Source organism: Brettanomyces bruxellensis, chromosome 8 (genome assembly GCF_011074885.1).
Source record: "Brettanomyces bruxellensis chromosome 8, complete sequence".
In the NCBI taxonomy this organism is placed as follows: Eukaryota; Fungi; Ascomycota; class Pichiomycetes; order Pichiales; family Pichiaceae; genus Brettanomyces; species Brettanomyces bruxellensis.
Genome location: NC_054689.1, coordinates 99,840 through 127,120, shown reverse-complemented (window position 1 = coordinate 127,120; position 27,281 = coordinate 99,840). Strand labels below are relative to the sequence as shown.

General features: G+C 38.9%; 13 protein-coding genes and 1 non-coding gene across 14 annotated transcripts; 8 read left to right on the top strand and 6 right to left on the bottom strand.

The window, feature by feature from the left end:
• Nucleotides 1-113: 113 nt before the first annotated feature.
• Nucleotides 114-830, bottom strand: BRETT_000275 (uncharacterized protein; the record flags this gene model as incomplete). Its single annotated transcript, XM_041278844.1, has 1 exon — nucleotides 114-830. One exon carries the CDS (start codon nucleotides 828-830, stop codon nucleotides 114-116), a length of 717 nt encoding a protein of 238 aa, XP_041137058.1.
• A 1,856-nt stretch (nucleotides 831-2,686) lies between these two features.
• BRETT_000274 (uncharacterized protein) lies at nucleotides 2,687-5,353 on the top strand (the record flags this gene model as incomplete). Its single annotated transcript, XM_041278843.1, has 1 exon — nucleotides 2,687-5,353. The coding sequence occupies one exon, from the start codon at nucleotides 2,687-2,689 to the stop codon at nucleotides 5,351-5,353; it is 2,667 nt and encodes an 888-aa protein (XP_041137057.1).
• A 278-nt stretch (nucleotides 5,354-5,631) lies between these two features.
• On the top strand, nucleotides 5,632-6,723 carry BRETT_000273 (uncharacterized protein; the record flags this gene model as incomplete). The annotated part of the gene is made up of 1 exon (XM_041278842.1): nucleotides 5,632-6,723. The coding sequence occupies one exon, from the start codon at nucleotides 5,632-5,634 to the stop codon at nucleotides 6,721-6,723; it is 1,092 nt and encodes a 363-aa protein (XP_041137056.1).
• Nucleotides 6,724-6,970: 247 nt separating this feature from the next.
• BRETT_000272 (uncharacterized protein) lies at nucleotides 6,971-8,227 on the bottom strand (the record flags this gene model as incomplete). Its single annotated transcript, XM_041278841.1, has 1 exon — nucleotides 6,971-8,227. The coding sequence occupies one exon, from the start codon at nucleotides 8,225-8,227 to the stop codon at nucleotides 6,971-6,973; it is 1,257 nt and encodes a 418-aa protein (XP_041137055.1).
• A 658-nt stretch (nucleotides 8,228-8,885) lies between these two features.
• Nucleotides 8,886-9,800, bottom strand: ADE1_1 (Bifunctional purine biosynthetic protein ade1; the record flags this gene model as incomplete). Its single annotated transcript, XM_041278840.1, has 1 exon — nucleotides 8,886-9,800. One exon carries the CDS (start codon nucleotides 9,798-9,800, stop codon nucleotides 8,886-8,888), a length of 915 nt encoding a protein of 304 aa, XP_041137054.1.
• Nucleotides 9,801-10,215: 415 nt separating this feature from the next.
• Nucleotides 10,216-11,067, top strand: BRETT_000270 (uncharacterized protein; the record flags this gene model as incomplete). The annotated part of the gene is made up of 1 exon (XM_041278839.1): nucleotides 10,216-11,067. The coding sequence occupies one exon, from the start codon at nucleotides 10,216-10,218 to the stop codon at nucleotides 11,065-11,067; it is 852 nt and encodes a 283-aa protein (XP_041137053.1).
• Nucleotides 11,068-11,201: 134 nt separating this feature from the next.
• On the bottom strand, nucleotides 11,202-13,286 carry BRETT_000269 (uncharacterized protein; the record flags this gene model as incomplete). The annotated part of the gene is made up of 1 exon (XM_041278838.1): nucleotides 11,202-13,286. One exon carries the CDS (start codon nucleotides 13,284-13,286, stop codon nucleotides 11,202-11,204), a length of 2,085 nt encoding a protein of 694 aa, XP_041137052.1.
• Nucleotides 13,287-13,666: 380 nt separating this feature from the next.
• BRETT_000268 (uncharacterized protein) lies at nucleotides 13,667-14,365 on the top strand (the record flags this gene model as incomplete). Its single annotated transcript, XM_041278837.1, has 1 exon — nucleotides 13,667-14,365. The coding sequence occupies one exon, from the start codon at nucleotides 13,667-13,669 to the stop codon at nucleotides 14,363-14,365; it is 699 nt and encodes a 232-aa protein (XP_041137051.1).
• A 101-nt stretch (nucleotides 14,366-14,466) lies between these two features.
• BRETT_000267 (uncharacterized protein) lies at nucleotides 14,467-17,442 on the bottom strand (the record flags this gene model as incomplete). The annotated part of the gene is made up of 1 exon (XM_041278836.1): nucleotides 14,467-17,442. The coding sequence occupies one exon, from the start codon at nucleotides 17,440-17,442 to the stop codon at nucleotides 14,467-14,469; it is 2,976 nt and encodes a 991-aa protein (XP_041137050.1).
• Nucleotides 17,443-17,848: 406 nt separating this feature from the next.
• On the top strand, nucleotides 17,849-18,427 carry BRETT_000266 (uncharacterized protein; the record flags this gene model as incomplete). The annotated part of the gene is made up of 1 exon (XM_041278835.1): nucleotides 17,849-18,427. One exon carries the CDS (start codon nucleotides 17,849-17,851, stop codon nucleotides 18,425-18,427), a length of 579 nt encoding a protein of 192 aa, XP_041137049.1.
• A 1,036-nt stretch (nucleotides 18,428-19,463) lies between these two features.
• BRETT_000265 (uncharacterized protein) lies at nucleotides 19,464-20,699 on the top strand (the record flags this gene model as incomplete). The annotated part of the gene is made up of 1 exon (XM_041278834.1): nucleotides 19,464-20,699. The coding sequence occupies one exon, from the start codon at nucleotides 19,464-19,466 to the stop codon at nucleotides 20,697-20,699; it is 1,236 nt and encodes a 411-aa protein (XP_041137048.1).
• A 2,162-nt stretch (nucleotides 20,700-22,861) lies between these two features.
• On the top strand, nucleotides 22,862-22,934 carry BRETT_000264. Its single transcript has one exon. It is a non-coding gene; the product is annotated as a tRNA-Phe (tRNA).
• Nucleotides 22,935-23,066: 132 nt separating this feature from the next.
• On the top strand, nucleotides 23,067-24,524 carry BRETT_000263 (uncharacterized protein; the record flags this gene model as incomplete). The annotated part of the gene is made up of 1 exon (XM_041278833.1): nucleotides 23,067-24,524. One exon carries the CDS (start codon nucleotides 23,067-23,069, stop codon nucleotides 24,522-24,524), a length of 1,458 nt encoding a protein of 485 aa, XP_041137047.1.
• A 362-nt stretch (nucleotides 24,525-24,886) lies between these two features.
• BRETT_000262 (uncharacterized protein) lies at nucleotides 24,887-27,103 on the bottom strand (the record flags this gene model as incomplete). The annotated part of the gene is made up of 1 exon (XM_041278832.1): nucleotides 24,887-27,103. The coding sequence occupies one exon, from the start codon at nucleotides 27,101-27,103 to the stop codon at nucleotides 24,887-24,889; it is 2,217 nt and encodes a 738-aa protein (XP_041137046.1).
• Between the last annotated feature and the right edge of the window lie 178 nt (nucleotides 27,104-27,281).

Genomic DNA, 27,281 nt, shown 5'->3' with positions numbered 1-27,281 from the left:
GGCTGTCAAAAAAAAAAAAAAAAAAAAAAATTATGTATCGGTCAACTTCAGATCAACTCAGTTAAGCTACAATTCATTCCATCAACATCCACAATTATTGATATACTAATGCTTTATAATTCCGAGTCAGAGTCAACAACAGGAGCCTCGATGGATAGAGTCTCGTCCTCGAAGTTAAAGTAACGCCCTTTAATATGTTTCACGTATCTTTCAAGACGATTGGCCGACATGTATCCATCTAGCATTGCACAGCAATACCATTCGAGTTGATAATCAATAGGAACCCTGTAGTAGGTAAGCTTTGGGCGGAGGCACACCCACATTTCAATAATGTGTATAATTGCGGTTGCGATTAGCATTTCCGTATTCCATGGCCTAAGTTTTTCCACATACGGGATTTTCGAAAGAAGCGTATCATAGACGAAATCAGGCTGGTAACGAGCAAGAAATAGAAGACAAACACCTAAAACTAGAAGTAGATCAATTGGTCCGTCCGGATAAACGATTTTTTTCAAGCAGATGGAACTTAAATGCTTTGAAGCAGCAGCTTTACGACACATATCCACAACAGTAGACTCCACCTCACCCCAATTTTTGCACACTTTGTCATTTTCATACCTGACAGGTTTCAATATTTCAAATTCGACCATTTCATGGCGGAAGCTAAAAGTCATCTGTTCGAAATCAATATCCTTCAGCTGAATCTTCACTATATCATTTTCCTGTGTAGCCACATCAGCATAGTAGTTAAGAATATCCTCCATGCAATGCTTGTATCTACGGTTGAATTTCGAAATGATGATTGCCTTTTTGGATTTGCGTGAAACCATCTTAGCTGACTGTTATATCCGATAAATAAATGTGAAATATATGTATGTATGTGTGCAGTGTTTATCTCAAGCAGGTCTCCTTGCTCTTATCTGTAGATCGCTTATTCGCTTTCCAAATATCACCAATTGTTGACACCAACTATCGAATAGAAGAATATCCTTTATATTCCTACTTTCTCCTTTGATTTCTTTTTAATACAAAAAGTACGAAGTATTTCTGGTATAAAATTTCACCCAGCGTGAACAAGCCTTCCTAAATCCTATCTCCCACTCGTAAAACTGACAATGCTGATTACTGCAAATCGATTTTTCCTCTTTCTTTTAGTTGGTTTTTTTTATTCTTTTTGTTGGGCTTGGGATCCCGCAGGTCTGGGTACCTGGGGCCTTTTGTACCCAGCAGTTCCCAGCTAAGTTTCTCTGATTCTACCGGGAAGCATTCCCGTCACCGCGAATTATATCTTATTTTTGCCTTGAGAGGTATGCCCGGTGGAGTCGGTTGTACCGCGAGATGATCACAAATTGTCTCCCTATGAAATATTATAAATACCGTGTGCATTAACTTTTTGCTCCCTCTGTCTTCCCTCCTGTTTTTTTCGCGCTCATTACTCAATGCACCCAGTTTCTTAATTTAAGCTTGATTTAGTCTACTTGCGTTACCAATATGCAATTAGTCGAAGTATGTATGATTTTGCTTAAATAATTTCTGTTATTCTACTTCTAACCAACAGAGTTAAGGCACTAATCAGAAACCAATAAGATGGTGAGTCGGTACTAGTCGCTCTCTCTGCTTATATCACACTAAATATGGTTAGTTATTCAATGATGGAGGATTCTTGATTCGTATAGCGTAATTGCAGATATTATACGCGATGTGAAGTAAATTGTTTGCTCTGCTTCTTTCATTATTTTTTTCTTTATTTCATCCTTTATAGAGTATTGTTTATTTGTTCGATAAAATTTTGGAGGTTTTTCTCTAGCAAATGTGGAATCAGAAGGCACCTGCCAATTCTAATTATCAGTTTCCTTCCATATTGGTGAGCTTATCTAAATACTTCTCGCGGATCTAATAATGAGCACTTCATACTCTACTTTATACTATACTTCATCCTCTACTTTATCGTCTTTATTTTTACTTCTTGCCAGACTATACTTCATTTCTTACTTTATATTTCCAGATTTTTGTTACATTTTCTTACGTTTTCGTTACGGTCGTTTCTAATTATAAATCCTCACATAATCCCGTATTTCTCCACATTATCCCATAGCTTCTTTTTCTTCCCTGTCGATATCTCAGCCTCTCTAGAAACGAATTTCTTGAATGTCGTTTGCGGTCGATTGATCTTTGATTCAACTGCATATCCTCCTTAATATGAATTTCGATCTTGTTACGACTATGTTCTTCTTTTATCATCCGAAACTTCCGTCCGCTTTCTAATTCGGAAACACGGGAAAAACTTCCTCCGCCAAATGGCACCCGCTCGTACCAGAGCTAATTTTCTCGCACTGAATTATTAATCCCCACTAATTAATCATTTTTTTAAAGTTCAAATTGGTGTGGTGTATTCATATTTTTTTCCCACTTGTCACTTTCCTCCAACTCCCTCCTACCCCTACTTACCTGCCTCGCTATTTTTTTATTCTTCCCACCTCCGAATTTTTCTCCCTCTCTTCCCTATTCTCTCATTCCCCATTTCTTTCTCCCTATCGTATCTCCGCATTTGTTTCTCTCTTGGCTCAACTCAATTCAGCTTTGTCGACAATTTTGCACTAATCCATCTAAATTAAAGTCGCATCACACCATTGAACTTGATATATAGAAACTTGATTTTGAATTCACGCAGTGCTAAACGCCAACAATGTCGCAAAGCGTTCGTGCGTCGGAAAAAAGTGATCTGGTGATTGGTGAGCCAGATACATCAAAAATGAAGGCGAACCAGGCAGAGAGCCAGAAGCAGAAACAAAAGGAGGCAGATAAATCGAATATAGATGATTTGAAAGAAACAAAAATGGCAAAGCAGAAGGCAGCAGTTGCAGAAACAGCAAAACAAAGAGCAGCTGTGTCAGTTCCATTGATAAAGTTAAAACTTCTTGATTGCATTAGAAGTGGAGACACGAGAAGGTTGGACAAGTTGATTGGGCAGATAGTAGCATCGAAAAAAGAGGGTTTGTTGCAATTACAAAGAGAGCTCCTCCATTTTTCGGTGCAGGTGGGATCACTTGCGATTGTGAAGCATGTTGTGGAAAAGAACCTTGTGGATGATATCAACTACCAGGATCCGTCGGAAAATGGCAATACTCCGCTCCACTTGGCGGCGATAACATCACGGAATGATGTGGTGGAGTATTTGATGGAATTGCCATCGATCAACGACTGCATTGTGAACAATGACTTGAAGCAGCCGATCGAGTGCACGTCAGACATGGATACAGTGCAGTTAATGAGCGATTTGCGTACGAAGTACGTAGAGGCACAGGCGTCGGGTCTCCGGAAGGGTTTCGAGACGAGGCAATTCGACACTTTGACGAAGATCATGTCTTCACCTAGGGCCAGGGAGTTGCTTGATATAAATGGGACTGATCCTGTGTCCGGAGAGACGGTACTCCTTGAATTTGTGCGTAAGGAGGATGTGCCCATGGTGCGGTTCATCCTCTCGCATGGGGGCGATCCATTCAAGCGGTCAGTGAGTGGCAAATTGCCGGTTGATGTGGCCAGATCGCCCGAAATGCGCCGGGTGATCAAGGAGGCATGTGATAGGCAGAGTGTGCTTGATTACACATCCGTTCCGATGGTCGCGGCTCCTCCAGAGGTTGCAGGCGGTGCAGAAGACAGTGCAGGTGAAAATAATGCCGGAAATGCTGGAGGCAGTGTTCGAAACAGCGTTGAAAGTGGTGCTGGAAGCCTTAGAAAGGGACCCGGGAGCAATTCAGAGAGCAGCAGCATGCCGGAAGCAGCACGGAAGCCGGTTCTTGCAGCACCGACGTTCAAAGGATTTCTCAAAAAGTGGACAAACTTCGCCGGCGGCTACAAGCTCCGGTGGTTCGTTCTTGCAGCGGACGGCACGTTGTCGTACTACAAGAGTCCAACCGACATGGAAAATAGCTGCCGGGGCATGATTCACTTGGCACATGCACACGTGAGGATGGACAGCTCGGAAAAATGCCGTTTCGAGATTCTCGTGACGACTTCGCGGGCTGGTGGGTCGCCAGTTCGGTGGCATTTGAAGGCAAACCACCAGATTGAGAGCAGCCGGTGGGTCTGGACCCTTCAAAATGCCATCCGGTATGCCCGGGACCGCCAGAAAGGACGGGGGCAGCAAGAGCTGCAGCAGCAGTCTCCACGCAGGCAGAAAGACCTGCAATTGCCGCTCCCACACACAGGAAGCACCCCGGACCTGCACAGAAGCTCGTCGGACTCCAGGGTGGCCCGGAAAAAACACGTGGCTGCAAAAATCCCAGTCACTGCATCGAGTGCCGAACTTTCGAGCCCCGCAGGGCCCAAACAAATTCACCCACACCACGAGCGGACCCAGTCGCGAGAAAGCGTCGCATCGTCGTCGTCGCACGCGTCGGTGGCAAGCAGCGTGGCAAGAGGTGCAAGGATGCTCTACCGGCGGCCGATCCACAAACTTGGGAAGCTCGGTAAGCTCGGCCGACGGTCACGTGATGTGTTGTCACGTGGTTCGCGGGGTAGTGTGGCGGAATTTGTCGCAGACGGCGATCTTGACGAGTCGATCGACTCGTCTGCGTCGTCGGACTCCGCGTCTTCCTCGCCCGAGCAGGAAAACATCGACGGTGAGGTCGACAAGCTGCTTGAAAACTTGGTGGTCAAGAAGCAGCGGCCCAATGATCACGAGCTCATCATTGTGCGAAACCAGATTCGAATCGAGTTAGAATCATTCAAGGAGTTTCTCGATGAGGCGGTGAAGGATCCGGGCATGTCCCGCGAGGAAATCCTGGCTGTGTGCCAACGTGTGCTTGCAAATCTTTCGCAGCTGTCGAAAAACCAAGATGATCTGCTGGACACGCGGAAAATCACCTTGGAGAGATTGTTCAACCGCCAGCACGAGATTTCCGCCATTTGGGAGAACTCGGTCCGCCAGTTGGAGCTTGAGATTCAGGACCGCGAGAAGAAGATTTGCGATCTTGAGGATACCATCCGGAAAGTCCGGAGGTCCTTGAGGGCAAGTGTGATAATCTCGCCGGAGGATTCTATTCCTGACTCCGCCGAGCATAAAGCCCCGGAGATGCCTAAAGTGACCCGGAAGATGTCGATATCGTCCATTCAGGCTCCGAACAGCGAGCTCACGAAGTTCTTGGAGGAGAAGGATTCGTCTGAGGATGAGTTCTTTGATGCCGAGGAGGAGGAGGAGCAAGAAAAGGAGGAGCAAGAAGAAAAGGAGCAAGAAGAAAAGGAGCAAGAAGAAAAGAAGCAAGAAGATGAAAACTTAGAGGAAGAAGACAATGACGCGAAATCACAACACACTCTAAAACAGCAACCACCTCCGATCTGCCGGAGGCCGTGAAGCAGTCCCCTGTCCAGCAGAAAAACGAGTCTCAGGTGCAGCATAAGTCCCAAAAGGGACAGCAAATCATCCCGTTCCATCCTTTAAAGGTGGGTTCCTCGTTTGTTGTGAATGGAGCGGAGCTCGTGAATGATGCTCAGAAAAAAAGATACGAGGAATTCCTGCGCGATGCCACCTTCAAAGGATACGAAGACCCAATAAGAACTACTCTCAAGAAAGACGATGACAGGCCAAAGATCTCTCTTTGGGGCGTGCTCAAGTCCTTGATCGGCAAGGATATGACCAGAATGACCCTTCCCGTTACTTTCAACGAGCCAACGTCCTTGCTCCAGAGAAACATCGAGATCATGGAGTACTCGGATGTTCTTGACAAGGCTGCTGCCTCTGACGACTCCTGCCTAAGAATGGTCTATGTTGCCGGATTCGCTGCTTCCGAGTACGTTTCCACAATCGGCAGAATTGCCAAACCTTTCAACCCCTTGTTGGGCGAGACTTACGAGTATGCAAGGCCCGATAAAGGATACAGAGTGTTGTGCGAGCAGGTCAGCCATCACCCTCCTATTTCCGCAATTGTCGCCGAATCGCCTCGCTGGGCTTATTACGGTGAGTCAAACGTGAAAACTCGCTTTTACGGCCGTTCCTTCGACATCAAGCACTTGGGAAGTTGGTTTTGCGAGCTTTATCCGGACCACGGCGTGGTGAACAAATCCACCGGTAAAAAGGAGCCTATGGAGCTTTATAGCTGGAAGAAAGTCAACAACTCCGTCGTTGGAATCATCATTGGCCATCCAACAATCGATAATTATGGTGAAATGGTCATCCGTAATCATATGACTGGTGACTATATGAACTTCAGCTTCAAACGGAGGGGATGGAGGGCTTCTACCGCCTGTGAGGTCAAAGGTGACGTTTATTCTGCAGATGGCACACTCAGATACCAAGTCGGTGGCTTCTGGGACAGAAAGATATATGCCAAATCTGCTTCGACGCAAACTGCCAAGAAATTCCTCATTTTCAGTGCCAATAAGAGGCAGGAAATGCTTTTCCACCTCACAAACTTTGCTGCCGGACTGAACGCTCCTCAGCCTCATCTTCTTCCTGTTGTTGCATGTACTGATACCAGACTAAGACCTGATCAGAGAGCTATGGAGAATGGCCTGTACGATCTGGCAGCAGAGGAAAAGAACCGCTTGGAGGAAAAGCAAAGGGCCGTCAGAAAGCATAGAGAGGAGACTGGGGGAGTGTACCGTCCGTCATTCTTTGTGGAAGCAAAGCATCCAATCACAAAGGAGCCTTACTGGCGTTACAAGCAAACGTACTGGGAAGAAAGAAGAGACGGGAAGTTGAAGCATTACAAGGATATCTTCTGAGGTGTATATTTGTACTGTATTCTACTGTTCCTTTGTTCTTATTATATTTACATAACCTCTGCTTCCTTCTTTCTTCCAGTTTTTTTTTTCTTATGCTACTAATTACATTTGTGTACGTCGCCCTCATTTGGGCTAATATTTCTAACCATGCATTCACTCTTAATCCTCTATTCTACATTTCATTATGCCTACCATCTATCCCGTTATATATGCTTGTCTCGAATTTATGTTGCCCCCTGGTTTCTGATTACCTCCGGCCAAGCGGTCTTGACATGTGATTTGTGTAATCCTTCAAGTCACGTGGCCCCTTAAGTTTCGTACCACTAAATGAGGGCGGAGAACCATATCTATGCTGAGGAGATTGGTTTTCCTTTGATTTTACCAGCAATTGCTGCCTAACCGAGGAAGGAAGTTCACTCAAAATCTTGTTGAGTTGTATTTCAAGAACATAAGTGAACTCCCGTTTGTATCCATTCCGTATTTCTTCATTCTTCAAATTCATCTCCCTGCATTGATCATCAAGCTCTCTTTCGTATTTTTTGAGTCCCTTCTCCATTAGCTCCATCTCTTTTTCTTGCTGCTTCATGCGTGTTTCTTTCTGTGCAAGCTCCCACTCCTTTCTATATATCTTGAATGATGAATCTTGAAGCAGCTGATTTACGGTCGCTCTTTCCCGAGGATCTGTAATCAGGCATGCACTTATACACATCTTCAGTCTGTGGGAATAATGCTCCGGAATTGGTGCGAATACACCTGCCTTTATTTTTTCCTGGAGTTGAAGGTGCGTTTTCGCCTGAAATGGTGGCTTTAACGAGCAAAGTTCGTACATAACGCATCCAAGAGACCAAACGTCACAGACTGGATCATAAGGACGATCCATGATGACTTCTGGAGGCATATAATAAGGCGTTCCGACATATGTCTTTGCGAAATCATTCGCTGATGACAAGCGTTTTGCTAGTCCAAAATCGCCAAGTTTCACTGTGTATCCATCGCTCAAAAGAAAGATATTGTCCGGCTTTATATCCCTATGAATAACCACATGCAAGTTTTCCACCTCAGGAGGCTCTATGTCCGGGGTCGATGTGAATATCGAATTAACTGGCTCAATGTCAAGACCGTTGTGACATCTGTATAATGCCAAAAGTACTTGACTGAAAATTTGCCAAATAAGATTCTCTGGAATGTACTCCTTTGCAGCCTTGTACTTCTTGATAAGTCTCGCCAAATCACCACCATCACAATATTCCATGTATATATAGAGCATTTGCTCCTCTTTAACATCCTCATGGTTCAGATACTCCACTATGTTTGGATGATGTAATTCCCGTAAAATCTTAAATTCCGATGCTAACTGTCGTATTTCGTTGTAATTCATTGACATATATGAAATTTCTTTCCTTACAAATATCCTCGAGTCGGATTTCCTGCGCACCTTACGTATACATCCAAATGACCCTCGCCCTATGATTCCAAGATCTTGAAACTGGTCCCTGAATGCCATTATGATGCAGCTTCTTTTATATAGATCCGGCACTAAAGTATTGTTCAACTTCTTATACAACCTTGAAGTATATCTTCCACGCCTAAATTCAGTTGCTTATTTAGATGTTGTTCTTTTTATTTATTGCTCCCGTGGACGGTCAATTCAAGATTAAAAATGACCGGTAAAAGTTATCTATTCTATCTTTCTAACTAATCTCAAACTGTAGGACAAAGTGAATCAGTAATTCCAACAGTATAGGTTAATCTTCAAAATAACGAAAGAAAAAAAAAGACTGTTTTGTTTATTTGCCAACAAAGATGTTGATCCTCCTGTTTCCATTCATCCAGTTCAGAAAGTTATTCATCATTCTCTAATGATGCCCGAAACCTAAACCAAAATTCAAGGCTGTGACATAAGGGGAAAAAAAATTAAAGAAAAAAATATATATATTAGGTTGGCTCGGATCAGCATATTTATTTACATTATTCCATATTAGGAATTTGTATTGCCATATTCAAATAAATTGGCCCCAATTTATTTGAAGAAATTCCAAGGATGTATATCTCTCAGAAAAAAGCTTCAAGCATGACTGACAGTCTAAAAATACAGTACAAGTATAAATGTATGGTATAAGCGTTATTGTTTTATGTTTATTTTTACTCCTTAATTACTCTGTTTAACTTTGCCATTTCTTGCCAGTCAAGTCCTCAAAAGCCTCAATGTACTTGTCAGAGGTCTTTTTCACAATATCTTCTGGCATTGTCACGTCTTTCTTTCCATTCAACTTGTTAGCGGTAAGCCAATCTCTCAAAAATTGTTTATCGTATGACTTTTGAGCCTGACCTGGTTTGTAATCTTTGGCACTCCAAAATCTGGATGAGTCTGGAGTAAGAACCTCATCGGCAAGAATAATGTCACCGTTGTCGGAAAGAGCAAATTCGAACTTGGTGTCGGCAAGAATTATACCCCTTGTTTTGGCGTAGTCTCTAGCCTTGGAGTAGAGTTTGACAGCAACTTTTCCAACCCTTTCAGCAAGATCTTTACCAATTAATTCACCTGCCTTTTCCGGAGATATGTTTTCGTCATGTTTTCCCAATTCAGCTTTGGTAGATGGTGTGAAAATTGGATGTGGGAATGGATCAGACTCCCTGAGACCTTCTGGAGCAGGCAAACCATGAACGGTTCCATTTTTTTTGTACTCCTTCCAGGCACTTCCAGTAATGTATCCTCTGACAATAACTTCAAGTGGAATCATGTTGAGATTCTTGACAAGCAAACTCCTTCCTGCAATCTGCTTGCTGTATTTTGGTTCTGAGAGCTTTGCTGGAAGTCTCTTCAAGATCTCGGCATCATCCGAAGCAATCAATTGGTTTTCAATGTCATTCTTCAAGAAATCAAACCAAAAAATAGATAGCTGAGTCAAGATCTTGCCCTTATCCGCAACACCATTGTTCATAATCACATCATATGCGGAAATTCTGTCTGTGGCAACAAATAAAAGTGAGTTCTCATCAACCTTGTAAAGATCTCTCACTTTACCTCTAGCAACTAGAGGAAGAATACCATCGAGATTTGTTGATGCGAGACACATAGCAATGCAATCTGATATATTTTCTTCAAAGCAGTTTGCACAGGTTGAATTTGCTTCTTAACTGAAAACTAATCCTTCACAACTCAGAAGGGACTAGATACCAACAAAAAAAAGTTCACATTAAGACAGTTGCCAAATGGAAAACATCTGCCTTTTATTTCACGTACTAATCTTGCTAATTACAGCCGCGTATAATTGTCCTAATTATTAAATTTGAGCGGCGTCCTGACTCCTTTAATTACTCTTTCATCGGGGTAAAGTTCCTCCGGTGTACGGATGTAGTTGTAAACAAAATTTGATATCCCACTTCGCTCCTAAAAAAAATTTATGGCATGCGTTGACTAGTCTCACAGATACTATACAAACGAAAGCTGGAGGGACTTAGTAGTATTCAAAATTGCATGGGTTAGCAGAGATGGGTGATGTTTCTGTTAATACTGATTTAAGTAGTGATGATGAGAATTATTCACCTCCTCCAGGGTTATCCATGGATACTCCATTAGAGTTGTTTCCTGGTGTTTCGGTTGTTCTTCCTGGAGAGAAAGAAGATGCAAGGACAGAACATAAATATAAGGGGAATGCAGATGATGGCAAAAGCAAGAAAAAGAAAAAACCAAAAAATGGAAAAAAGGTGGTAAGCCACAAAGTGAAAGCCACAGATACTGCTAAGACTAAAAAATCAGCAAAAGCATCAGAAATCAATGATGTGACTTTAAAAGAGAAGAATGTGTGTATTCAGGGTACTAATATCGTGTTAGATTCGCCTGAAGATATCAAAGCATGGATTCTTGAGCGAAAGAAAAACTGGCCAACTGCCAAAAGAATCGCTGAGAAAGAAAAGAACAAAACTGAGGAGGAGAAGATTTTGCAGCATTATAATGGCACAGGCGGAAAGAAAGGAAGAAAGTCCGGACATCACTGGCGCATATGTAAGTTTTGGAAAAGGACAGGGCATTGTCGGAATGGAAAGCATTGTAAGTTTCTTCATGAGCAAGGAACTACTATAAAAAGGTTGCCCAATAATAGCGTAAAGCTAATGCATGGAATACCGGTACAAATACCCCATCGATTTTCACCTCCAGTTAACTGTGGAAAATCCTTGGCCAGTCTATTGGCCGAAGGAGAGCATCTTAAAAATGAGAATGTCAAACTTTTGGATTTATTCGAGAGACTTGTCAGAACAGGTGCTGTCTCTACCGATTGGGATAACCTTAAAAAAAGACTACATTTAGATTCAGAAGCCGGTCCATCATCAGGTGGGCAATAAACGACTTTTCTACACCTTATTTTGCTACGCTCATAATATCCCGATTTATAATATTATTATTATTTTCAACAGCTCGTTTCAAGAGTTGTAAATAAAGACGATCCTTCATCAAATGTATATATTCCATCTGTGGCCTACATTCCCCTAAACGTATTTTTGCTGGCTCTTCTTCTTCCTTCATAAATCTGTTTCTTCTTTCCCTGTAGGTTTTCATCACTCGACCGTGTCTTTTTCGATTTACCACGAGGAATAAAAGTAATCTCTGCAGCGCCAGAAGGAGCTTTATGTATTCTGACGTTTTTCTTCTTCATTTTTTCTTTTTGGTTCTTCTTTCTTTGTATTGCCACCTGTTCTGCAAACGAGAGATTTTTCTTTTTGTTTTCGGCCAATCCTTTATCCAATTCAGTCACTCCTCCTAGAGTCTTAAGATGAGACAAGTACTTCCTCTTTCTTTCTTCCTCTAGTTTTCTCTCGTGCTCTCTCTTTAATAGCCGCTTTCTTATCTTTTCTTTCCGTGCCTCTTCAGCTTCCATCTTCGCCTTTTCATCTTCGGAATCTTCTTCATTTTCTTCTTCATCCTCATTTCCTTCTTCATCTTGCTCGTCCAATGACATCTCGTCATTCTTTTCTTCCTCAAGTCTCTCTTCATCAGATTCCTCAGCAGCGGTTAAAGGTTTCAAGCCACCCAAAGCAGTACCGGAATTAATCTGCTGATAATCCAAGTTAGATTCGTCAACCTGGAATGCAGGGTCTTCGAACATTTCTTTGAAACGTTCATCATTCACAACATTCTCTGCAACATTGGAGCCAAACTTCTTTTCCAAGTGACCCACAATACTTTTATTAACTTTAATCTTTGTGTCAGTAACTGCTCCAGCAGTTCTTGTTCTCGATTCTCTTTCTTTCTCAATCCGTTTCTTAACCTCCCTTTCTCTTTCGTCTTCAAGTGCGGTTGGGTTTGCAATCAACTTCACCTTATCATAAAGCTCGGTATTGATAAAGTAACCATGCATATAAGCTTTCATTAATCTTGTTCCAACAAGTTGTTCTATATTCAATTTCTTAACATCATCTCTAGTAATGAACCTGTAGTTGGAGTAAACAGTATCAGAAGGCTTCTCCTCCAATTCCTCAGTAATATTGTCAAGAAACGAGCACCATTTAGGTGCAGGTCCAAGTGCTGGTATGTAATATGTATGCATAGGAATCGATTCGGTTGCCATAAAGAACATGCCTGAGTTTGGAACATATTCCACATCATTAATGTCGACACTCGGTTCCATTGCTGCAAATGGCTTTCCGGTATTTCTATTCCATATCTTCGCAATCTTCTTATCAGATGTCAATATCAAGTCGTTATTGACCTCCGCTCCAGTGTTGTCCAACCAGATAATGTCCTTGATTCCAAATCCATAACCTTGATCTTTTGTTATTAATGGTTTAGAGTTACGAAGATCATATAGCAAAGACACACCATTCGATGTACCGCATGCAAAACTTAAAGCATCTCTTCTGAATTTAACGCAAGTTATCTCTCCTTTTGCTCCACTTCCATCATTTATGACTGCCTTTATCACTCTCTGCTTGGCTCTAGGGTCCCAAAATTCAACTGTACCATCATCTAAACCCATGCTAACAAGACCGTGGAGTTTATTAATATCAATACTGTTGACTCCCCCGTTACTTTCAATTGTAAATGGCCTCATAAATCTTCCCCTTTCTAAATTCAATCTGAAAACTTCATCACTGGAGGCTCCGACGTACAAATCGCATGAAACATCATTGTAGGCAAGGCATCGACCATATTTCGGAATTCTTGTCTTGTAATATCTCTCACCTTTTATCTGAAACTCTAATGATCTGTCATTCTGAAGATGTATTGATTTTGTCCAGTCATCACTCAATAACGTAAAATCGACGTTTTCTGCATCTGTATGCCTGGAAAACTTGATGGCTAAATTAGAAAATTCATAAACGTGTATTTGTGGTTTGTATGTACCTGTTGCCATTACATACTGACCATCATTCGTCACCCTGATTTTGTTTGATGCCTCGCTAAACTCGAAATCTTGAATTAACTCCACCCTGTTTTGATAATCCACATCATATCTAAGTGCTTTCTTTCTTTTCCGTGCTATCCAATCAGGAAGTGATCTGGCTACATTCGTACCAGAAACCTGATATACGGACACACCGTTTGAGTTTGTTGACTTTAACATTGTTAATGGAAGTTCGATTACCCACTTTTGCTATTTATTTAATAAACACTGAGCAGAAATAGTGTGGGTTCAAATCTTTGGATTTGGGTCTTTTTGGTCTGAAATTTTTTTTTATCCGTGAAAAATAGAAAAAGGATCAAAAGATAATAGAAGAAAAAAATATGATATTTTCCTCTTTCAAGGAAAAAAAAACGTATGTAGCAGTGCTTCGTTTTTGGGGAGGGGCCATACAAAAGTGTTCTTACTTGGTGAATAAGACCCATCTAAAGACTGTTATTGACACTGTCCCATATCAATAGTATTTATTTGCTTTTGGATCTATCTATCCATTGAGTTGTTGTTTGCATCATAAATATAAACTCTCAATATAAATTTTAAATATGGATGTTTCAGAGCTTTATAATCATGACGGTAAGTCATCAGATGAGTCTTCAGAATCACAGATTCCCCACAAAAGAACGACAAAGGAATATAAAATATTATACTGCTACCTTATGATGAAGTTGAGAAAGGCCGCAGGAGCTGCTAAGAAAATGGAGAAAGAGATGCATCACTCGGATATGTTAATAAAGGTGTTGAACATGAGAAACAACATGATTGTCGACTTGTTAAAGTATTTAGATGAAAATGAGGATCTCAACCCGATATATCCATGTCCATATTATAAAGAAACACAAATATTAGAAAGAGTTAGTTCCTCTGAGGAAGCAGTAGCACCAATTTTAAGGCCAATAATAGATAGCATTTCTAATGATGGAACACGAGATCCATCAAAATTGATGGACTTCCTCAACAAAATCAAATTCTCTGAGAATCTGAACTATGAATTATACAATTTGGAGAATTCAGAACTGCCGGATATGTTCAATGACTCCGATTTCGAAGAGCTTTTTAGTGATGTTAAACGAAATAGATATTACGTGCACGATCATAACAGATTTGTTGATCCTGGAGAGGCGGATCTATTGGCATTGGGCTCTACTGTTCATGTGAAACAGGTCACATTGAAGTTTACTGGAGGAAATAAGGCAAAACTGGCCACGTTATGTACAGACTATGACAAGGAGGAAGAAAGCTAAAGAAAGCTAAACAGCTTTCAGTGTTTTGATTATTTGGTGTATACATATAAATGTACGATACGGAGTTTATCAATCGTAAATTTGCTAAAATAATTCCAAATCTATACAATTGAGGCCACATTCTTATGGCTCTTCCTTTTGTGACTGTTGCTCTCTTTCTTCTTCTTCTTCTTCTTCTTTGGCTTCTTTCGGGTCACCTGCACCGTATCGGCTGCAGTATTTATGCTTAATAGCATATTATTGTCCTTGTTTGCTTGATCCAATGAAGTCTCTGCTAACTTCTTTCTAAGTTCCGCAACTTCCGCTAGTTCGGCATCGTCCACTTTGTATTCACCTGTGTTATTACCAGTACCGTCACCAGATATCTTATCAGATGATTGGAGATCAATGTTTCTGAGACCGGATGAATCCACTAAGAATCTATTTTGTTTCTTTTTCACGGAGCTCTTTCTCTCCGTCGAAGGAACTGAAAGTGCCGTTTCATCATTTCCTCCTTCCTCATCCAAAATCAGCACCTTCTTTTTCTTCACCTTTCTTGGCTTTCTTGTCTTGTGTTTTCTGATACTTTGCTCTGTATGTATACTATCTTGGGTATCCATTGTATTGTTATTACCATTTGTAATGTCTTTCTTTCCTTTACCGGATGTAATATAATAAGGATCTTCCTTCATCATTTCCTCGCGCTCCTTCTTTCTACGATCAATTTCTTGTTTGCTGTTCTCTTGTATGTGAGTATCATCATTATAATCTGATTCACTGGAATTTTCCTGATGCAAATCTGGCTGCCCTTCATACATTTCGGCGTCAAAAGAATCATTTTCTCTTGTGATCTTCACGTCATCCTCTTGTATATTATGAAGTTCAGAAATGAATGTTGACATGGCATTTTCATCGATCGAAGTTGTGAGATCCAGGTCCAATGGTTGTTCTATCCTTTGCTGTAAAGCATTTGATATTGGTTTAATCGCTGAAATTTCGAACATCTGAGTATATCCACTCACAATTATATTTGGAGCCTCGGCAGTCTGCGACTCCTTTAATTCCTTCATGGCTTGTACTATTGCATCTTGTAGTAATTTCATAATTTCAGTGAATGAAACCGCCCTCTCTTGAACCTCAAAATTTGTGCTCAAGCAAAATTGTGCTAGCCACTTTATCAATGCATTGCACAACTTTAAAACTGTATCAAAATCCTCTCGTGACCAAAACTTTCCCAACAAGGTACAATACTTACCAAAAAGTTTGCAAGCTGATTCGATGTATGCCAATATTGTAAGATTCCCCTCATCAAAGTTGTCTAGTTTTGTAATAAATTTCTGCGAAGCTAAGCGGTCAACTATCTGTGGAATTGTTGCTTTTAATTGTGTATCATTTTGTTCCTTTGTTGAATCATCGTCATCTGAATCCTGACCCTCGTCAATACTTCCTTGTAAATAGTCTGTGTAGTACTCCCCAATAATCCAGATGCATCCCTTCAAGCCTTTGTTAAACTTTATTATATCATCTTCACTCATCTCAGCCCCGAAGCACAAGTTAATGCATGTTTCAACCAATGCCGCTCTTATGCTAGGAACACGTATACTCATGTCTATCAGTTGTTCAGAAATCATAGCATCTATAACTGGGATTTTAGAATCAGTATTTAATCTGATCACATCCTTCAATACTCCCAAGTACCAGTCGAAATTTGGAATGTTTTGATAGCTCTTCATAGAACAGATCTCAATTATCTTTTCGACGACCCGAAGCTTGTATTTTGGAGAAATGTCCACCGCCTTCTGCGTTTTGTATGGATAATTCACCTCCTCTACCTCATCAAGTTTGTCCGTTTCTTTTTCACCTTCTTCATGATAATCGTCGACAAGTAAATCATTCATATCGTCGAGTCTGGCTTGTTGTTCATCGTATGGTATTAACTGAACTAGAAGTCTTGCGATAACTGTGACAATGTTGTCTTCCGAAACTAAATAGTTTACGATCTCTAAAGAAGTTTCTCTTATTGTAAGATCATTGTCATAAAGGCATGAGAGGAGGATTTTCGAATGTTTCCTTATCAACTCTTTGTGGATTCTGCATGTTTTTATGAAAGCCAAAAGGCACACGTATTTTAGGTTCTGGTCATCACTTTTGAAAAAGCCTAAAAGTTTGTTAACAATGAGTTCAGTCACTTTAACGTCATCCTCATCAAGCATGTTGCCATTTAAAATTGCATTAATACATTCATAGACAAGGGAAAGTGCATCTGTTGTGCACATGAGATGAACAATTTCCGGAAGAAGTTTTTTCTTCAGCCTTGGTTCAACCAATGATAGAGATGAAAATAGTTTTAACAACCTGATTACCATCCAATTGTTGTTCGTATCTTTCATAAGTCCAAACAGCCGTGGTGTGAGGCTGACATAATTTTTAGGATTAGCGTGTGCCAATTCGCAAATCACATTAACGGTGGCCGAAACCACGGAAGTATCGGGGTCGTCCAATTTGTCAACTACTTGATCAAACAGCATTGGCAATGAATCTGGATATTTAAGAAATATCTTGTATAATGCTAGCACCGCCCGTTTCCGAATAAAAGGTTTAGAATGGTTTAATAATCGAACTAGATCTCCACCAATATCATGAGCTAATTCCGTGCTAACCACAGATGCTATCCCACTAATGGCAAGACTGCATTCGATTGAATTTGATGAGTTTAGATCCTTTTTTAATTGATTGGTCATAAGCATTAAAGCATCATCATTGTTTTGCCTTTGCAAAATCTGAACAGCCGCTAAATAACCGATTCTCTTGTGCTGAAATTTTGGAGAAGATAAAACTTCAAGAATGTTGAAAGAGCACCAGCTCATGTCATAGCCGTACATTTCCAAATACGCTAGCTTCAATATCACCATTGATTTCTTCTCAAGATCTGCATCCTTCAAATCATCTTTGCATTCTTTGATTGAGTCATCCAAAAATGCTGCCAATTTCTCTGAATCTTTACTTCTTTCTCGAATTCCTTTAATGAGACTCTCTAAGCTCTGATCAAAGCTTATACCAAATGGTTGTAGCCGAACCATCATCTGTGAAGAAGGCATATTCTTATTCCCTCTTTGCTTCTTTCTAAATCTGGCTTCTCAATTGTCTCCACTTGGTTTTAGCTACAGCAAAAGTGACCGTGCTTTCTCTCTTCTTAATATCCTGTGTATGTAATAAGTGCAGCTTGCATATCAGTAGTATGTCTATAGAAAGTAGGGGAGAAAAAATGGGAAAGCTAAATAAAATTACAGAAGTATTTAGAACATCCATACATTATTTGACCCGTCAATTGAATAACCCGAACACCGTAATATGTTTATAATCAAACATCTAATATCTTTGCACTAGCTGTTACTATGGTATTATGTTCAAGACTATTTATTCGAAATAAATTGCAGTATCGTAAATCCATATTTTATATGTTATTTTGAGTTCTTCACCGGTTAGGTATTGTATTACTACATCATGCTGCCGAACTCTTATCCTAGAGAGAACAATCCATCAATTGACACTCTACAGTTTGAAGTTAACCCAGACACTGAGTCTTCAACAGAAAGTTCTACCTTATCCAGCTCATCAGATTTAGAAGAGGAGGTTTCACATTCAAATATTACAGAAGACAATCGTGTGAGTGAGATGGTGATTAACACAGACAATAGCAGGGTTTCCCATGATTCTATATTTATAGGAGGGCAGTTTAACTCAGTGGAATATTTGCTGAAGTCGTTATATAACTCACTGGAGTCATCAGATCTAGACAAATCCTTGGTACAACAATCTCAGATTTCTGGGGAGATGAACAGTGTAGAACAGGAACTTTTGAAAACAATTAGGGAACTAAGGGATTGTCTCGGACAACATTTAGAAAAGTATGAACAATTGAAAAGAGATATACCAGAAATTATTGATAATCTCAAGCAAAGTGCTACTCTTTCCAAAAAATATACCGAGAAAATGAAGAAGTATTATCCTGTCGAGTATTCGAAGAGCAAAGATAAGGTCTTGAATAGGATAACAAACGATGAAGAGGATCTTTACATTTAAGATTCCTACTTTTTAAAAAAGCCAATGGTTTTTGATTTAAATTCTTCTTTCAAGGAAATAGAAGCCTCTTTTCTAAATATGATGACATTCTTCCCTGTTGCAAGGTAAAGCAAGATTAAGTTTGGCTGCTTTGCATATAATATTTTACATTACTATTTGATTAGTGTGATTTCAACCGCAATATGGAATACAGTACTTTAGGGCATACTAATAGTCTAACCATATCTGTATTTAAATTTGGTTTGAAACTAAAACGCATTGATGTTATCGCAACTTGTCTCAATAAGCTTGCTTTATTTAGTGCGTCAAGCAGGATCACAAAGAACTTGATGAATTGTTTATCTACATTTTGTATTTTGCTTGTAATCGAATTTTGTTTTAACTAAAACAGAAACTTCAAACCAATCAAGAGAGATCAAATGGCAACACTCGAGTTTGAATGGAGATATAATGGGGTAAATTTTTAAGTCAAACGCTACCATATCATAAAGTTGTGTGATGATCTTTGTGAAATATGATTCAAATATCAGACCACAACTTCAATTGAGGATTGATATTGAAAGTATATCATTTTAAAAGTATCAATTTATTATCACCGACATGGTTTAAGAGAAACTCCACAAGAAATGATAATCTAATAGTATCAAGATTGTCAAAGTATGCATGTTCACCCAACAAATGTCGGTTCCTTATCCACATATCAGCTTAATATTTAATGATTAATGTTATTATATTGTGCACAGCATGAGGATTGTGAAGAAATAAATACACGGACAATATTCAATTTATGTACCTGCCACTGGGGTCCGAGAAATTTCAGAATTGGTAATCAAGCAAACGCCTTTTTCTCATGGATAGATAAGATTGGCAGATATTCAAAAAATAATATAATTATTTTAGTCCTTGAGCTATATTATCCTTTCATATGATATCATTTAATAATTAATTAAATAAATTACTCCCATAATTTAGATACTATATTTAAATATATTGAGACCCAACAAGATTATCTAAGCTGTGATCGTTGATATTTAAAATGTCCGAGACTAATTCTCGTATCCGTGATATATGGCGGTCTCTCTCGTGGTCTGATCGCTTATTGCCTGTGGCCATAATTTGTTCCATCGTTGTTGGCACGATAATATCAAAATATTGTCCAGGTTCTAGACAGGCATTTCAAGGAGTTTCAGTTTTAAATGTTTCCGTTCCATTGGCAATCGGTATGGTAATCATGATTATTCCACCATTGTGTCGCCTTAGATGGGACGTTTTGTTCAACATCTCTGGTGATCAACGGCACAACTTGCTTAAGCAGCTCTGTATATCAATTATTTTGAACTGGATTGTTTGTCCATTTTGCATGCTTTGTCTTGCCTGGGTAACCCTGTTCGACGTGAAAGCCTATATGAACGGTATAATTTTAATCGGAATTGGCAGATGCATCGCAATGGTTTTGCTGTGGAACAGGATTGCCAAAGGGAATGAAAGCCTTTGTGCAATCATTGTCATCATGAATAGCATTCTCCAACTTCTTATTTACGCCCCGTATAAGATTTTTTTCTGTGATATAATGGGCCGGGGAAGCACTTTCAACGAACACTCCGTTGACATAGATGGGATATCAGGATTATATTCCACTGTAGCTAAAACTGTTGGTTTTTTCTTAGGAATCCCGTTTGCTTCGGGAATTTTTATTAGAGGATTTGGTGTGCTTGTTTTTGGAAGGGAAAGGTTTGATTCAAAGGTTATGACATTCATTTCTCCATGTGGTACAATAGGCCTACTTTACACCATTATTGTAATATTTATTGAAAAGGGTGATTCATTTATCAATACTATTGGCGTTTCCTTCAGGTGTTTTATTCCATTAATTGCCTATTTTACCGTTACTTGGTTTGGAACGTTTATTGGGTTAAGATGGTATCTAGGAAGGGGAAGTGATTACAAATTTACTGCTATTTCATGTGAAGCTGCTCCTCATTGTGGGTGCGAAAAGCAGCTTTTAGATTCGAGCTCGTTGAATGGGAAATCATGGAAAAGATGCTGCTCTGCAAAGTATCAAGATATTACTACGCAGGCATTCACCGCTGCCTCAAACAATTTTGAACTTGCACTGGCAGTTTCAGTTGCTTTGTATGGGTCTGACAGCTCACAGGCTGTTGCAGCAACTTATGGTCCCTTAATAGAAATTCCGGTACTTCTTTTTCTAACGCTAGTTTCACAGTACTTGGAAAAGAAATGGCTATGGGCTGATCCCGTAGTACTTCTTTAAAGAACATTTTGAATGTGTAAATTTTATCAGAATTTTGGATTCTGTTGATATTATTGATACCAATTTTCTATATTTTAATAATAATGCTCAACTTATAATTTGAAGTAATGTTATATTTGTTTAAATGACTTGTTTATTTGTTTTTCTTATTTTTTTCTTCTTGTTATCTTTTCTCTTATTCTTATCTCTCTTGTTCTTATTCTTAGCGTTTTCTACTTCTGTAAGTTTTTTTGCGTGTTCTTTTTTAAATGTCAAAACAATGAAGCCCTCGAGCAATAGAGTTCAAGTAAGTAAGGATGGTATTGTTATATCATCTGATTAATACGAGAACTACATCTATATAAAGTGAAAATATTCCCTTTTGTATATCATTATACATAATCTTTATTACATACTACAATAAAATACCGAAATTGTCAGAGTATGTAAATCCCGTGTGACATTTGTATCTGCTTAATTGCTCATATATCTCTGTGCCGTAGCACTACCGAGCGCGCAGATGCCCAAGGTTATGAATGGGATTGGCCATATAGTTCGGATATAGAAAAGACTTCTGTTGCATAGAATGACCCCCATAACAAAATAGGGTCCTTACGAACACGTTTGTAATCCAGCGAGAACCCGAAGGTTACTCTTGGTTTCAGCTGAAGGTTCACTTCAAGATGGATTTCCTTATATGAATATGTATTGCAAATTACACAATAAAGTCGTCGTCCCTTCTAAGAGACACATAGTATATAAGGAAAAAGTAGTACATACATATAAGAGATATTTTTCCGCAGAAGTGGAATAGGTCATTCTCAGCCGAAAGTAGATTAGGGAGAAATTTATTTCACAGGAAAATTTTCCCCGCGAATTATTTCTTATATCTGTCTGAACATTAATTTGATTCACATATTATAAATCAAATACCAGTTGAACCTTTATGCGTTATTAACATATAAAACATTATTATAACTCATAGGTTCCGACAGATCGTCTATATAAGACAGTCTTTTTCTCTTCTTTACAACTATTTCCTTTTCCCTCAAGATTACTTTCACTCTTGAGACTGTCGGACATATGAGAATATTACCTAGTATTAGGTAATCTATTATTGTATGTCATTAGATTTATTTGTTTTGAGATCTGAACTTATTCTAAAATAACGAAGATTTGGAATAATATCTAATAGAGACAATCCTGGATAAAATGCACTAACTGTGTATGTTAGGGAATCAGCAGAAAAATAATTATACGCGATCATAATTCTGTTTCTGAGAATTAAATCTTTTTTTTTTATTATGTATGATTACCTCACTTTATTTTCCTTTTTATTTTTACTTTACTTACCTCTTTTTATATAACTTGTTTCTTCTACGAAGGGACGAGACCCGATAGCCTATTTTGCAATACAACTAGTTCGACTCCACTTTGATGGTAACAGAGTAAAGGAAGTAAATTCATTTGTCGGACATATGAGAATATTACCTAGTATTAGGTAATCTATTATTATATGTCATTAGATTTATTTGTTTTGAGATCTGAACTTATTCTAAAATAACGAAGATTTAGAATAATATCTAATAGAGACAATCCTGGATAAAATGCACTAACTGTGTATGTTAGGGAATCAGCAGAAAAATAATTATGCGCGATCATAATTCTGTTTCTGAGAATTAAATCTTTTTTTTTATTATGTATGATTACCTCACTTTATTTTCCTTTTTATTTTTACTTTACTTTACCTCTTTTTATATAACTTGTTTCTTCTACGAAGGGACGAGACCCGATAGCCTATTTTGCAATACAACTAGTTCGACTCCACTTTGATGGTAACAGAGTAAAGGAAGTAAATTCATTTTCTTCTATGGTGATACATACACAATTGTTAGAATGTTAAAGGCATTAACATTATCACACAGACCACTTGGTACATTTATATCCACCCACTTAGGTAACCGACCTTACAATTGTCTGAATCTCCCCGACTGCTAGGTTCTTATTAGTTCTATTAAAGAAGGAGTTTGATAGCTAAAGCCCGGGAGTAACTCATAAGGTCTCTCTTAACTCCGACATAACTCTGACAGGATTTGGTAATCATCTAAAGAATCCTTATACTTCAGGTTATTGAAAATAATATTTTGTTACCTTCAGTCCGACCATTTACAAAATATGTAGTTGCGAGCTTAGCTCAGTCGGGAGAGCGTCAGACTGAAGATCTGAAGGTCCCGAGTTCAATCCTCGGAGATCGCATTTGTTTTTTGACTTTTTTTTTTTCATATCTTTGGCATTGGGCCAAGTGCTAGTACAATTTCGTACAGAACCTTTTCATTATCGAATGTTCCTTATCCTATGAAGTGTTAAGATGTTGTTTCGACGCATGCTATGCAAGTTTTTGGTCTTTTTAAAAGCATTAGAATTCCGGTAGGAATTAGATTTTTCAGTGATGGAGTTTCTCTACGCAATACGCAAGAGTGTTTCCCGGGGAAGACTGATACTATTCATCCGTTGAAGAATATACTAATACCAGAGAGGTTAAAAGTTGGTGTGAATACAGTTTTGGAGGACGAAATAATTCGAAAGCTTGATGATATTTCACCCTTTATGAAAGGCCAAGTTCCAGTTTCGAAATTTCCCTATATTGAGATGTCAGACAGACGGAGAGTGAGGTATCTACCAAACGTCGATGAAATTAAAGATCGAAAGGGGATAAATGAGTATATTGAAAAATTGACAATTTATCGATACCAAAGTTCAGCTGGAGATTTCATTAATAAAACCCTTCTGAAAATTGTTCAATCCGTTCCTGAGTTTTTGACTAAGCAATCATTTTTGTTAATTGTTCTTTACTTTCATTTCATGGTCAGAGACGACTTGGCAGGGGAAATATTTAAGATAATGGATAAACATACTGATGTTAACCATGATGTTGATTTTGATAATGCATTGCTTTCTGTTTCATTATACAATTCAAACTATATTCCCCGTTTGAAACGACTTGAGAAGATGAAAAATAACAATACCCTGGCAAATACCAACACCTGGTACTATATCTTTAGGGTTATGCATCACATATCACCTAAGATTAAGTTACTAGACATGATGAACGCGTTCGGAATATCGCATAAACCTATACTACCAAGTGCGATATTCTGCTTATCTGAAGTATGCACCCCAGAGGAATTATTAGAATACTTCGAAAGGTCTGGAATCAATGAGAACACAATGACGCCATTTCAATTAAACAAATTATTGAGATGCTATTTGAAACATGAAAGAGTGAATGAGGCATGGTCTTTAATTAACACGAAATTTGAAGTCAACAGAAAATCCTTAAATGGTGGATCTTTTGTCGTTTTTATCGATTATTTTGCCGGTAAAAGAGAATTATACAATTGCATTGCATTCAACAATCTTTTTCCGAAGAGATTTAATATAAAAACCACACAGTTCCTTGCACATGAATTTTTGAATCAATATCTTCTTCACATACCTTATTTTAGAAACTGGAATCATCTTGTACATATTATGGTCTACATTTTGACGGCTGAATCCCGAAACCCCACCTTTCTTACTCGTAAGACCATTGATAGGTTAACTGCTTATGCAAAGTTGAATGGAGATGAAAATTTCAAACCTACAGAGTATAACAATTCTGATTTCCTCATGCGCCACAAACTTTTTAATAACCTCAGATGGCCTTCAGATTCTGTAAAATCGGATTTCCTACCTATCGGATTGGATGATCAATCAACATCATTTAAAGAAGCGGCATCGATGGTAGAAATTGGATTAAATAAATCCAATATCAACCCTACAGACATATTAGGCAAAAGATCCTAACTGAAGAAGGTCTTGTATTTAAGCATGCAAATAAATAGTTTTTAAAAGTGGATTTAGGCACTTCCCCGTTAATATAATGAATATTCCAGAAGGAAATAAAAAAGTTACACGTTGAGGTACAAATAGACGTGATTGAAGAACAGCCACTAATGTAAAAACAATTGATGAAATGAAAACATATGTAAAATCAAACCAACAGTTTAAAACCAAAATTAGGATGCCACTTATTAGCAAAATCAACAGTGAGACGAAAAAGAAACCCACAAATATGCGCAGATATCATACATCTGTGGAAGAAAAGCATCATGCTTTACACACAAGAATCCATTAAATGTATAAACTAACCTCAAGAGAAAACAAATTCACAACTTCTGCTTTTTTGAACCAGAACTTGGTATACCCGTACTGCTTCCTTTCCTCTTGTGACCATTTGTAGATCTCGGGCCTCCGATTTGTGAAACATTAGAAGGAGAGTCTTTGAGATTATCTTCAATTTCATCATATAATTCATTTATCCTGTTACTGGTAATTTCTGAATTATCATTTCCATTGCTCGTGGCAACGTCAGGAACGTTAAGATCTCCGGCGTTATCGTTCATTTCCAGAGATTGGGGCATTAATAGGTCATTCAACTCATCTTGCGAGCCACTTAACACTTCTTCACTAGGCTTTCCAGACAATTTTGTAATCCAATCATTAACTTGTTTGAGAGTTCCTTGATTTTTATTAAGCTGGTTATGAATATTACCCATCAATTCCTCTGGCCTAGATATTAGGGAATCACTTCTTCCAGCTTCCTGATGCTGATGCTGATGCTGATACCGATGTTGTTGATGCTGTAGATTCTGCTGTGGAATTTGTTGCTGTACATCATTAAAACTATCTGCTCCAAAAAGGTCTCCCCTATTATTTGTTTGACTTTGGTTGATAGCCAAAGGCTGATATTTGATTTGTGGAGTATGAACCAATTCCGGGAAGAATCCTTTAGGAGAATTAGCAAGAGCTGGAGATTGAGGCAAAAGAGTATCATTGAGGTAAGGATCATTTCTGTTTTCAGGTCCTCTGTGAATTTCCTGAATTTCCTGAGCCTCTTGGGAGGCTTTTGCATCCCTAGCCATAGCTTGACTCATATCTTTGATGGACGTTGCAGATGGAGCCTTTGACGAATAAGCTTCGTTACTGATCAAGAGACGACCATTTGAAGCTGTATTCGATCTTGGACGATACACTTGAGGTCCGTAGTTATAGTTATACACATCCTGCGTTTGAAGGGCGGAAGACGGCTTTTCTGGATAATTAAGAGCTTCTGGTGAACCAGGACCATTCATATGATCCAAAAACTTGGCACTATTACTGCCATACACAGTGGCCAAAAATCGCAGAATCTTGTTGAGCGTTTCGGATTGTGCTTTGTGCCTCTCTCTGGCTAAATAATTTTCCTTCCATAGCATTTCATTGTCCTCTCTGACACGCCTCAGGTCTTCTTCAATAAGTTTCTGACTTTTTCTCATAGATTCCAGCTGCGCTAAAAGTGCATTAATATCCAGCTCGTCTTCCTCTGTTTCCTTTGTTGGCTTATTTCTCACTATACGATCAAGTAAATCTTCTCTGCCACGTACGAAGTTGGGATTTTCAAACTGCCACACCTCATCACCCTGTAACAGAGACCCCGAGTTCACGTCCTGTATCTTGTGCCAGCCATACATATTAAGTTGTCGCACAAATGACGCAAAATTGTTATGTTTGAAGTATTTTGGAAGAACATATTTCATGAAGCTTTCCCTATCATTTACTTGAAAAGCTTTCCCATCGGACATCCACGAAATATACTTGCTATTCGATTTATCATTCACCATGTTCCACAATTTCATCACAAACGCGGGTCTTTTAGGAGCCGATGTTCCCTTTTTCCCCTTAATCTTCTTAACTGCAAGACTTCTGGGATGGGACGAATATGAGCCAAAATATTCCTTTGGTCCAACTTCAAAACGCGAATCTGTGATACCTCCAACCAAACTTTTCGAACTCTTTTTGCTTGATTTTGAAGAACGTGACTTTTTCCTGCTGTGTTTAGCCGCAGGTGCATCATCTGTCATACTATTGAACCTTGAAAGTGTATAGCTATTTGTATTATTAATATTGTTATTATTCCCATATAAAAGCACATCTGTCGTAGGATCTGGATTTAAAAGCTTGGACCCTGGCGTACTTGCTATTGAACTTGGAGTTGTTATAATTGGCTGGCCACTACCATTAGAAGCGGAAACACGAGCCTGTTGGTTTGCATGGATATTTGACAACGGCACATTTGGATTCAGATTTGTTGTGCCATCAAGTAGAAGTGAATCGACAGCAGCATCGGAAGGAAATGCATCATTTACGATGCTATTGTTCAAGGAGAGATTAGATGCTGGCAAGACATCAACTGAGTTGGTGTCGTTCAGTGCACTATTATCAATAATTGGTGTCGTTGGAAAAACCGCCTTTTCTCCATTTACACCAAAAAGCTTCCCATTGGATGATTCCGGCAATGGATTCAAGGTTTCCGCTTTGCTTGAAGAACTCTTCTTGTTCGCCATTAATGGAAAAATTGAACGTGGTGAAAAATTTCGGATGTAAACAGATTGTAAAATATATCTGTATGGGTAATAAAAATCACTGATGAATCACAAAATAAAGTCTTGTGTACTATTTAGTAGTATACAAACTTGGTCGATCGTTTTTAATGAAGCGAGCGAATAAATATAATAGTGTTCG